The sequence below is a fragment of the Neovison vison genome, chromosome 10 (genome assembly GCF_020171115.1).
Source record: "Neovison vison isolate M4711 chromosome 10, ASM_NN_V1, whole genome shotgun sequence".
Taxonomy (NCBI): Eukaryota; Metazoa; Chordata; class Mammalia; order Carnivora; family Mustelidae; genus Neogale; species Neogale vison.
Window position 1 is genome coordinate 31,443,699 of NC_058100.1, and position 12,973 is coordinate 31,456,671.

The 12,973-nt window shown below is 39.9% G+C and overlaps 1 protein-coding gene across 7 annotated transcripts in view; it reads left to right on the forward strand.

Annotated features, from left to right (window-relative positions):
• Positions 1 to 12,973, forward strand: part of DCAF6 (DDB1 and CUL4 associated factor 6) — a 135,605-nt gene that overhangs the window by 53,858 nt on the left and 68,774 nt on the right. For all 7 annotated transcript variants that reach the window (XM_044266882.1, XM_044266884.1, XM_044266883.1 and 4 more), the window contains exons 8-10: positions 7,339 to 7,432; positions 8,738 to 8,857; positions 10,266 to 10,526. In XM_044266882.1, the coding sequence (XP_044122817.1) occupies positions 7,339 to 7,432; positions 8,738 to 8,857; positions 10,266 to 10,526 (475 nt within the window). The remainder of the gene's footprint in view (positions 1 to 7,338; positions 7,433 to 8,737; positions 8,858 to 10,265; positions 10,527 to 12,973) is intronic.

A 12,973-nucleotide genomic window follows, 5' to 3' on the forward strand; every position in this document is an offset into this window, starting at 1 on the left:
CTTTAATTTCTTGGTTGACCCATTCATTCTTTAGGAGGATGCTCTTTAGCTTCCATGTATTTGAGTTCCTTCCAACTTTTCTCTTGTCGTTGAGTTTGAGTTTGAAAGCATCGATGTCAAAAAATATGCAGGGAATGATCCCAGTCTTTTGGTACCGGCTGAGGTCTGATTTGTGACCCAGGATCTGATCTATTCCAGGAGAATGTTCCATGTGCACTAGAGAAGAATGTGTATTCTGTTGATTTGGGATGGAATGTTTTGAATATATCTGTCATGTCCATCTGGTCCAGTGTGTCATTTAAAGCCTTTATTTCCTTGTTGATCTTTTGCTGAGATGATCTGTCCATTTCAGTGAGGGGGGTGTGTAAGTCCCCTACTGTTATTGTATTATTGTGGATATGTTTCCTTGATTTTGTTATTAGTTGGTTTATATAGTTGGCTGCTCCCCTATTAGTGGCATAGATATTTAAAAATTGTTAGATCTTTTTGTTGGACAAACCCTTTAAGTATGACACAGTGTCCTTCCTCATCTCTCATTATAGTCTTCGGCTTAAAATCTAATTTATCTGATACAAGGATTGCCACCCCAGCTTTCTTTTGATGTTCATTAGCATGATAAATTGTTTTTCACCCCCTCACTTTACATCTGGAGGTGTCTTTGCATCTAAAATGAATTTCTTGTAGATAGCATATCGATGGGTCTTGTTTTTTTATCCATTCTGGTACCCTGTGTCTTTTGATTGGCAGATTAGTCCATTTACATTCAGGGTAACTATTGAAAGATATGAATTTAGTCCCATTGTATTGCCTATAAGGTGGCTGTTATTGTATAATCTTTCTATTCCTTTCTGGTCTGTTACGATTAGGCTCTCTGCTTAGAAGACCCCTTTCAATATTTCCTGTAGAGTTGGTTTGGTGTTTGCAAATTGTTTTAGTTTTTGTTTGTCTATTTCTATTTTCAGTGACAACCTAGCTGGAAATAGTATTCTTGGCTGCATACTTTTCTCACTGAGTGCTCTGAATATATTATGCCATTCCTTTCTGGCCTGACAGGTCTCTGTGGGTAGGTCTGCTGCCAATCTAATATTTCTATCACTGTAAGTTACAGACCTCTTGCCCTGAGCTGCTTTCAGGATTTTCTCTTTGTCACTGAGACTTCTAAGTTTTATTATTAATGACGGGTTGTGGACCTATTTTTATTGATTTTTGAGAGGGATTCTTTGTGCCTCCTGGATTTTGATGCTTGTTCTCTTCACCAAATTAAGGAAATTCTCTGCTAATATTTGCAGTGATACACCTCTGCCCTTCTCTCTTTCTTCTCTTTCTGGGATCCCAATTATTCTAATATTGTTTTGTCTTATGTTATCACTTCTTTCTCGCATTCTCCCCTTGTGGTCCAGCAGTTGTTTGCATGTCTTTTGCTCAGCTTCTTTATTCTCCATCATTTGGTCTTCTATATCACTAATTCTCTCTTCTGCCTCATTCATCCTAGCAGTAAGAGCCTCCCTTTTTTATTGTACCTCATTAATAGCTTTTTTTCTTTCAACTTGGTTAGATTTTAGTCCTTTTTATCTCCAGAAAGGGGTTTTATTTCTCCAGAAAGGGATTCTCTAATATCTTCCATGCTTTTTTTGAGCCCAGCTAGCACCTCGATAATTGTCATTCTGAACTCTAGTTCTGACATATTACTAATGTCTGTATTGATTAGGTCCCTACCTGTCAGTACTGCCTCTTCTTCTTTTTCTTTTTCTTTTTCTTTTTTTTTTTTGGTGGTGAGTTTTTCCATCTTGTCATTTTATCCAGGTAAGAGTAGGTGAATGACAGGGGCACCTAGATGGTTCAGTGGGGTTAAGCCTCTGCCTTCCACTCAGGTCATGGTCTCAGGTCCTGGGATCGAGCCCCGCATCAGGCTCTCTGGTCAGCAGGGAGCCCATTTCCCCCCTCTCTCTGACTGGCCTTCTGCCTACTTGTGATCTATGTCTGTCAAATAAATAAAATCTTTTAAAAAAGGGGGGGGGTACATGAATGAGAGAACAAAATACTAAAAGGGTAGGAATGACCCCAGAAAAATATACATGAAGCAAATCAGAAGAGACCCAAAACCAGCGGGGGTGGGGGGAAGGTAGAGGGGGAAAAAAGGAAAAAAAAAAATATATATATGACTGATAAATAGAACAGAGCCACACACTTGATTTTGGATGTATTTTGGTCTGTTAGAATAAACTACCTCCCAAAATTTTAAAGAAAGAACAACTTATATATATACAAAATAAGGGTAAACATGATAAAGGGATAGAATATAACTGTAAAGATGAATATTAAAAAAGATACTAAAAAAGGAATTGACAGGTTGTTTGAAAAAAGAAAAAAAAGGAAAGAATGTGATCAGGCTGGAGATTAGAACTAAGCCATGCACTTGATTTAGGGTATGTTTTGATCATTTAGAAGAAACTATCCCAAAATTCTAAAGAAAAAAAGACTAGATGTATACAAAAAATAAGGTAATACTATGAAGGGAGACCTTATGACTATTACAACGAAAATTACGTAAGATTTTTAAGAAAAGGCATTGTTAAGATAAAACAGTCTAAAACGTTAAAACCGGAAAGAGGAATAATTTTACAAGGTAGAATGAGAAAAAATAAAACTTAAAAAATTTAACTTTGAAAGAATATAGGATCATGGGGAAAAAAACCCATGAATTCCATGTGTTGCCTTCCCCTACCTCTGGAGTTCCGCAGTCTCATTGATTGGTGAACTTGTTTTGGCTGGATGTTCTTGCTGATCTTCTTGGGGAGTGGCCTGTTGCTGTGATTCTCAAATGTTTTTGCTTGAGGCGGAATTGTATTGCCCCGCCAGGGGCTGGGCTAAGCAATCTGCCTCGGTTCGCACTCGGAGCTTTTGTTCCCTGAACACTTCCGGTGTGGTAGCCACCCAGTCTCTGGCTTGGAGGAGCCAAGAGCTCAGGGCCCCGCTCCTCATTGCTCTCTCAGAGAAAAATCAGTCAGTGCCTCCCATCTCCCTGGTCTCCGGCCGTGCTCTGAGTTCCCCCAGCCTGTAACAGAGCATTTCTGTCTCTGGTGCATGGCCCCGTTTGGAGTCTCCAAACCCAGCAGATTCCTGCTCTGTGTTCCTGGGCTGCTCCTACCAGAGGAAGGACGGGGTCTCCCCAGGTCTGTCACTTATGGGGTCCCTGCTGAAAGAGCAGTGGTTCGAATGTGCCTCAGATCATGGCTTAAGGTCACCCCGAGCTGAGGACCGATGCCTTGGCTCCGTCTCTGCAGCCAGTTTCCCCACTCTGACACCCGGGAGCTCTGCTGCACTCGGACATCCCCTGATCCTTTTGGGACCCTGTGGGTCCTGAGACGACACTGTACTCACGTGGGCTCCACCCTCCGCTTAGCCTCTGGAGTGACGTCCATCAGTGGAGCAGACTTCTTCTAAAGGTCCCGATTTTGTTCTCGGCTGCTCCAGCCTTTCCGGGAGCCGGCCCTTCCCCCTGCGATTTATGTTCCTGTGGCTTCGGATTCTCTTCCCCACATGTCCTGCCTTCTGGAAGGTGGTTGATTTTCTGTTCCTAGAATTGCTGCTGTTCTTCTCTTCGATCTCCTGCTGGGCTTGTTTGTGTTCGGAATGGTTTGATAACTATCTAGCTGATCTCCTGGCACCTGATGATATCTTGGTCTCCTACTCCGACATCCTGCTGCAAAACCTTTTTTCTTAATTCTTAATCCTGTAATAATTTCTCTTTCATTTTTTTCCCTTCTGTAGTATTTTTTTATACTCAATTTTCGTAAATTTCTCATTTCCTTTATTTTTGTATTCCTTTTTTCTTTCTGTTGTCTTTGCTGTCTTTTCCTCTAATTAATCTATTTGACATTTTCTGTACCTGCCCCACTCCAGTCATGGACTACTTTGTTGAAACCAGTTTCTCATTTTCTCCTGACCCCATGGTTTGTGACAAAACTACATATCCCAGATCTGTAGTACTACTTCCCATTCCGACTGTCATTACTAGCCTGATCCAAGGCCTCACTCCCTCTCCTCCATTACTGTGGTCGCTTTTAACCAGCTCCTCTACTTGTCCTTTAGCTACGTAGTGGCCCATTGATCCTTTAAAACCAAGTCAAGTTCTGCTACTCTGATCAGTGCTCCCAGGTGGCTCTCCATCTCCTCAAAGCAAAATGAAGGTTCTCTCAGTGGCTTCAAGTGCTTATATCCCGTGGTTCGGTGACTTCTGCTGTTCTGTCCGCACTCCACTTGCTGCGACGGCCTCTGCGGACCTACTCAGGCAGCTGAAGCATGTGTCTTCCTTATAGCATCTGTGTTTACTGCACTTGAAATGGTCTTCCTGCGCATCTGGATTTCATTTCCTCTTAGCTATTTTTAGATATTTGTCCTTGTCCATTCTCAGCGAGGCCCTACTTCACCACCATGTTCAAAGTCACAGCCTTTAACGGCCTGGTAATGCCCAACTCCTTTGTCTACTTAAATTTTTTCCCCATAACACTTAACACTTTCTTTGTGTGTTTTACTTTTTTATCACGTATTGTTCACCTACTTCACTAGTTAATAAACTGTGACATTGGGGTTTTTGTATGATTTACCCATTGATCTTTTCCCAATACCTGGAGTAGTGCCTGTCACATAGAAGGTGCTCAGAAGAGTCTTTCTTGAATGACTGAATTAATGCTTGTAGCATTTTCAGTATTCTTTATTTTAAAGATTTTACTTATTTATTTGATAGACAGAGATCACAAGTAGGCAGAGAGAGAGAGAGAGAGGAGGAAGCAGGCTCCCTGCTAAGCAGAGAGCCCGATGCAGGGCTCGATCCCAGGACTCTGGGATCATGACCTGAGCCGAAGGCAGAGGCTTTAGCCCACTGAGCCACCCAGGTGCCCCCATTTTCATTATTCTTGAGTAGGTTATTTTCCTTGTCTCAAAATCTCAAAGTTGTAACTGTTTTTAACTTGAAGATCTCGTTCCAGAAATAATTGTTGAGGTTATGACACTAGCTATTTGCTTGTATAATATACAGTTCCTCTCTGAAAACTACGGAGCAGAGGCCTTCTCTATTCTAAATATAGTTCACATGCAGAGTGAGGCCCTCTGGTTCTGGAGATGATTATCTGTGTAAGATTTTGGCCAGTTGCCACACGAGGCTTCTTCTAGTCTTCTGATTGCTCCCAGTCACACTTGTGGCTTCCTGTGCACATTTGCTATTCTCTGTTGCTTCTAGCCATACTTATATACTTTGGGAATTTGTGAGGGTTTTTTACCCTCTCTCTTCTTTCCTGAGGGTGTAGACTTTTTTTTCCCCCGTCTTGCTGCTTGGTATGGTTTCCAGGAGAAAACAGAAAATTCGCAGATGAGCTGTCACTAAGTTTCTATCAAAATCCGCTTAATTGTGAGGGAAAAGAAAATCAATGAATGTTATGTTAAAAAATAAAAATAAAGGGAGTAATCCACAAAATGAGAGAAAGTGTTTATGCATCATATATTTGATTTACAATTTAGAATCTAGTAACCAAAATATATCAAAACCACAGTGAGGTACCACTTTGCACTTACTAGGTTGGCTAAAATTTTTTTAAAAAGTAACAGTGTTGGTAAGGACGTGGAATACCTGGTGCTCTCGCACATTGCTGACTGGAGTGTAAAACGGTGCAGCTGCTTTGAAAAACAGTTTGGCAGTTCCTCAAAAGTTAAACATAGGGTTATCACAAGATCCAGCAATTCCATTTCTAAATACATACTGAAGAGAACTGAAAACATATGTCCCCATAAAAACTTGCACATATGTTCATAGCAGCATTAGGAACAACAGCCAAAAAGTGGAAACAACTCAGTACTCATAGCGTGTTGAATGAATAAACAAAAAAATGGTATATCCAAATAATAGAATATTATTGAGCCATTAAAAGAAACGAAATACTGATACATGCTGCAACATGGATGAACTTTGAAAATATTACAGCATGTGAAGGCAGTGGGCTAGAAGGGGCTGCATACTTGGATGAGATGTCCAGAAGAGGCATATCGCTAGAGACAGCAAGTCCACGAGTGGTTGCCAGGAACCGAGCGGGGGGGAGAAGAGGAGGGCAGCTCTGGGCGATGCAGATGTTCTGCAGTTAGAGGCGGTGCAGGAGGTCGCACAGCTGTGTGCATATGCGTCAGTGCCTTACATGCTTGAGGAGGGTGACTGTTCTGGTGTGTGTCATCTCCATAAAAAATGTTAAAAATGCAAAACATACAGAGAATAATCAAGAGTGTCAAGTGCCATAGGCCTCAAACGAAGTAGGCTGTGAAGGGCGCTCTGTGAATGGGCGATTGACCGTTGATCATTGTTTCCCTGATTGGTGAGCTTCACAGTCCCTGGTTGGTGAGGTTGGCGAGCATGAATGCGCTGGGGGGATAGGAACATGGGGCGACTGAGCGAGCTGAGGGAGGAAGGTGGAGAAAGGCGGACTGCATAGCAGGCTTCTTTTCACGCAGCTTGACAAGAACGCTTCAGAAGATGTGGGAAGAGTGAGCTCGATAGTAGTATAAAATGGAGATGTTCTGTTTGTTCAGAACGGTACGAAACCGTCAGCATGTCTTAAGGAAGAAGTGAGAAAGGAAACGGACATAGTTGTGGGAGAGTCCTTGTCAGAGCAAGGTGCTTGAGTGCTTGAAGGGATGAAATGAAAAGCACAGTGGGGAGATTAAGCGTAAACAAAATAAATGATTCATCTTCTAAGAAAGGTCCGAAGGAATTAGGAAGTTGTAGACTGGCAATACGTTTGTAGCATGCAGCTGAAGAACTTAGTGTCATTTCTACAGGGCTAACTTTATTTTCTCTGAACTAAGAGGAAGAGTTATTAGCCAAGAATGACGGGACTGTGTAGAGACCCCGGGTGAGTAGTGAAGGATTGCAGTAGATAGGGGGACCCGGGAGTAAACCATTAATAATAATAGACAGTTAGACAATAGACAATAGTGACAATTCCTGTTGTCACGTGTGTAGGCTCCTTACCTAGACTGTGTGTGTCATTGTAATAGAGAACTCAAGCTCCTTTTGGTTAAATAACTTTCCTGTGGTCAATTGTAAAGAGATTGGGTTGGGATTAGAAGTCACATACACTGATTCCAAGGTTACATTCAGACTCCTGAGGGTGAAGATGTTCGGGTTAGGCTGCACCACCAGTAGATGCCATCGCTGTAAGAGCGGTCTGTCGTATTTTGACCGGGGATCTGTTCTGCGTACTCAGTAGAGACAGCGAGGACATGGAAAGAGTCTGTTAGACTTAAAAGCCTGCTTTAAGATTTGAGCAAATGCATTTTCTCTTCACCTTTTAGCTACGACAGCCTCCAGTGAAGCGTTTGAGACTTCGTGGGGATTGGTCAGATACTGGACCTCGAGCGAGGCCTGAGAGTGAACGAGAACGAGATGGTACATGGACTTTGCTCAGCCTTTTCTAATACGAAATTTTAAAAAATTAATCTTTTAACAACTTCTTTTTTTCTTTTTGGCTATTATAAGTAATGCTAAAACAAACATCCTTGTACATATATCTTAACATACTTGTGCAAGTGTATCTGAGGATAAATTCCTAAAAGTGGAATGAGTGACTGAGTCACAGGATGGCGCATTTTAATTTTGATAGCTATCAAATTACCCTCCCAAATAAATGCACTGTTTTGCATTCCTACCGGAAGTATAAGAATGCCCATTGCCATATAAAACATTGGATATCATCAAACTTCTGAAATTTTGCCTATTAGACAAAAAGAAAAATGAAAACTCTTTAATTTCCAACTCAAGAGTTTTATAATAGATAAGAATTTATTTTTCCTTTCATCAGGTGCCTTTAACAAGCATAAGAAATTACTTTGGGAGCTATAAGATGGTACACTTTTAAAATAGAATTAATCTGTGTATATTTTAATAATTGGTCTGTAGCCAAAATCTTACTTTAATGACTTCTGAATTCTTTTAAGATCAAAAGCATATTCTCCAGTATATTATACTTGGTATCATCTTATATATTTAAATATAAAGAAACATTATATAAAGGCAATAAAGTATAAAATTAAATTTTCACAGAAAATCCAAGAACAGATGATTTGCATTTTAAATTATATGATTGTAGCTTAGAATTGTTAGATTTGGTGTCATATTTAATTTGGTAATTCCCTAAAGAGAAAATTCATATATTTGAAGGAGGAAAGGAATAAAGGGAAGCAATAAATGTAATACTTTGGGTTCTGTTAATTTCAGAACCCAAATGGTTCTATATAAATGGTTCTATTACTGTGTTTGCCCCCCTGGAATATGCTTCCAGTGGTGAAAATAAATGGGGTTTAAGGAAGTGCAAGTGAGAAGGCAAACCTTTCTTTTAATTGGTTCAGTTTACAGTTCATGAGCCCTTCCTAGCTGCGTGTTGGTGGAGGTCAGGATGTGGGCTGGGGTGGGGGTGGGCGGTGTGGGGGAACCGAGAGTAGACCAAGATGCAGGAGATGTAAACCCTGTCCTTGAGGAGCTCAGAATTCAGACAGAGCGTCGCTTCCACAAACATGTACTGTGACATGTGCCAGTAGTGCTAACCGATTTATATACACTCACAGAATTTATTTGGGCAGTTTGATTCTTTCTGTAAAATGTTCTCATCTTAAAGACCTTACAATCTGGGTTTTTGCATTAGTGAAAGAAGCTGACTTCCTACTGAATTCACTGATAAGACCTGTATTGTTCTAGGTGAGCAAAGTCCCAACGTGTCACTGATGCAGAGAATGTCTGACATGCTGTCGAGGTGGTTTGAAGAAGCAAGCGAAGTTGCACAGAGCAGCGGAGGACGAGGACGGTCTCGGCCACGAGGTAGTCTTTCCCGCGACGGCCGGAAGCTGGCGAAGACTGTTTCATTGATGTCGTTCAGTTTGTGCGCTTTGTATCTGTGGTAGTCATAGGTTCTTAACTATATTGTGCCAAGCCGTAGAGGACCAAGGGTATTGGGTATAATTTGTCCTTCACATACCAGGAGACCGGGCCCTTATTCTTTGCTTTTCTCAAGCAAAGTAAGAAATTCTGATACTTCCTTTCTGTATTGCATTTTTGTATGCATTCTGAGAGTGGAAATACATAAAACTCTGTGGATGAGAAGTTTTATATAATGGAATAGTTTCTCCTTTATCTTCCTTAGGCATTGGTTATTAGTTGCTGTTTCTAGTTGTTAGCTGACTTATTTTCATATCTTGGTTCACTACTTGTAGTTTGGGGTCTTGGGCAACTTATCTCTGTCAAAAATGAGGAGTGTAAAAGTTAACTCCCTAAATAGAATTTTTCCATAAATGATTCTTATTAACTCCTGATTTCAGTTAACTTTATTAAAAAATTCCTTGACTGTGGATTTGCCTAAGAGTTACTGAATTTGTGCTTCAATTTAAAGCAAGAAACAATTAAGTCATGATAATTAAAAGAGAAAACTTCATATTCTCTGGTAGTTGCATCTTGTGAGACATGATTTGGGTTAGTCCATTCCATATTTCTTTTAGAAACATCTAGACTTGAGGGGAAACAGTAATTGTTTACGGACTATTCCTAGTTATTCCTTTGCAGATAACACGAAGCCTAGCATAAGGCATAGAAACTCAAGCCTTTTTAAATCATGGCTGCATCATGTTAGTTTAGTGTTTAACACATTATTGCTAATGAAGCAGTTCATTCTCCTGGACCCCAGGTGGCTCGGTTGGTTTAGCGTCTGACTCTTGATAACGGCTCAGGTCATGGTCCTCAGGGTCATGTAGGGCTCTGTGCTTGGTGTGGAGCCTGCTGGAGATTCTTTGTCGGCCCTCCTGCCTCCAGTGTTGTACATGCTCTCTTCTTCTGGAATAAGGAAATAAACAGACAAACAAATAAAATCCATTCTCCTATTAGCCGGTCATTAAATTAGAAACATCATCTTCAAATTAAAGGGAATAGATGTTATTTGTAGGCATTTCACAACCTATTATTTAGTTTTGTCTAAATGAAGGTACCATATTGATCTTGAAAGACTGATTATTTTAACAAAAATGTTCTGTACATAGATTTTATCTCTCTTGATTAGCCTATTTGGTCAGAGGGATCAAACCATCCCTGGGTGCTTTTGATATCCTGGAATTATGTATTTCTGTGTGTGTACAGGCATGTACAGCTGCACATGAACTTCTTGAATATATCTCCTTTGAGTAACTGGCTTTGGAAAGCACTTAATATTTGAATTTGCACTAACGTGTGTGTTTTGAAGGTGGAACGAGCCAGTCTGATGTGTCCGCTCTTCCTACGGCCCGGTCAAGCGCTGGTTTGGAAGTGGGGGAAAGTGCGATGGAAGTAGATCCTTCGGCTGGACAGTCTCTTGAGCCTTCCACGTCCCCTGCAGTGTCCGCGCAGGCTCAGCTGACGCCCTCCTCTACAGAAAGCCCTCCTCCTGCTTCCTCGCTGTCTTCCCCAGACCGTGAGCACAGGCAGCCTGTGGAGGCATCCGGACGCCGCACGCATCATCAGTCTGGTGAGGACGCACTCTTTCCGTGGGCTTCGCCTGATGATTTCTGACAGTGAATACCTCTTTGTGGGCTGGTTTGAAAGATACTAAATCACATGAACTTGTTCTTGCCGGAATAAATCAGAATGACGCGTACTATGCCGTGAACGTGTAACTTAAAGACAAACTTCAGGTGTGCCTAACTTGCATGAATTTAACAAATACCAGAATCTTCAGTTTACCTAAGACAATTCTTTAAAAAATATAGGTACCAGCAGATAGTGTTTTGACATAGCTTCATGTGTTTGACTTAAAGATTACTTTTATAAGTCATTAGAGATGAAGATGTTTTTCTAGACTTACTTGGCTGTATCTCTGTTATCAGTTCCTCTCTTTTATAGTTTTTATTATTTTTCTTTACATCATAAAATACATTAAATACATTCCTTATGGTACATTTGATAACATGTCTTGTCAATAACGTATACCATTTACCAAAAGATTTATTTCTCCTATATTTACATGAAAAATTATTTTAACAAGTCCTTGTCTTCTTGGAACTTGTTATTAGTGAAAAAAAAAATCAACCCCTAGATTCTGTTAAAATACTGTTTTCCTCTCAGTATTAAAACTCTTCATGTTCCAACTCCCCCTTTCCCCAACTATGGAATGTACTAGTATTTGTAACAGTAATTTTCAGCAGATATGACTATAATTTACTTGGCATTTTAACTGTGTACATGTAATTATAATAACCACTAGGAGTGTTTTCATATTTTTCTTTGGGTTCTTCTAAAGAGGCATTTTACTTGACATATAATAAAAAATATTAGCAACTAGAGATACAGCTGGCCGGCCTAAGCTAAAACCTATAAAAATTCCGAACAGTGTGACTGCCAAGCTGTCACTTTGTCTCTGAAACCTAATACCAGATCACCAAATACAGGGTGTTGTATCTTAGGCATTTTTTTATCGTATATCCCCTTTTTGGTAATTAGTTTCAGTTTCTATGGGAATAGAAGCCAGAGTCAATTATGTAACTATTAAGACTTGTGCACAATTTATCTATAATAGCTAAATCTGAGCTTTAAAGTCAGGTTTTCCACTGTCTAGTTGACATAGTGTTTCAGGGTATGAGAAAGTAAGATGTTTTGGAGTGTTTGGGAAGTAATGACAGAATCAGTCAAAAGTTTGCTTGTCAAAGCCGGTAAAATTGGTTAAAAAAAATTTTTTTTTTTAAAGTTACAGCATTTTTAGAAATATTCTTAAAGATTCTGGTCAGTTAAAAGTTATCAGGAAAACTTGGCAAGAAGATTCCCTAGCTTATATTCACATTCCACTGAACCTTAACTAGTTTTTTTTTTGTTTCTAAACATATTTCTGAGTAAAGTACTTAGTTTGGAGTTTCATTTTACTTTTTTGGTGCAGATATTTCACACAATAAACACTGCATTTCAGATTGCTAAATCCCTTTCAGTATTTAATGTAAGTATAAGTAGTCATTACATTCTAAGTGTGATGTAAGTAGTCATTTGAATCCTCAAAATAGGAGAAAAATTGTGATGATCATGTAATCCTTGTTTTGATCATTACTTGGCACCCTTTGCCTGTAATTTTTTTAAAGAAGTGAGGAAATATTTTTAAGTGGTCTCTACCAGTTGAAAGAATTTTGGTTGGCTGCACTATGGAAAATCAGAATACTTCAATATTAGGAATATAGAGTCAGTATTGAAGAAAATAATTTGATGTTAGCTGTTATATCTAAAGATTATGCCTGGAATTGTTTTGACAACAAGCGTTTCATTATCCCAGAGTACAGCATTTTAACAATAAGGACTTAATGAGTTTTTTCTGTTTTTTGTTTTCCCAATCTCTTCTGCACTTCTGGGTTCAGATAGGTTTATGGATACTAGGAATTATCCATGAGGTAAGGGGGAGTGTCAGCTTAGAGCCATGATTTTTACTATAAACATAACTCATTTTACTGTGCTTTTAGTTTGTTGTGTTTTGCATATATTTTGTTTTTTACACTTTGAAGCTTTGTGACAACCCTGCGTCGAGCTAGTCTGTTGGTACTATTTTTCCAACAGTATTTGCTCGCTTCACATCTGTGTCACATTTTGGTAATTCTAACACTATTTCAGACCTTTTCGTTATTACCGTATTTGTTATAGTGATCTGTGATCAGTGATCTTTGATGTTACTACTGTCGTTGATTCGTATATGTGCTGCCGAAGCGAGCACAACTACTGTCGTTGATTCGGGGCCCCACAAACACCACCTGCATAAGACAGTGAACTTGTTCTGTTAACGTGTGTATGTTCGGATGCTCTGCTGAACAGCTGTTGCTCTCTCTCTGTCCCTCTCCTTCGGCGTCCCTATTCCCTGAGATACGACAGTATTGAAGTTAGGCCAGTTAGTAACTCCGAAATGGCCTCCTAGTGTTCAAGTGAAAGGAAGAGTCTCACTTCTCT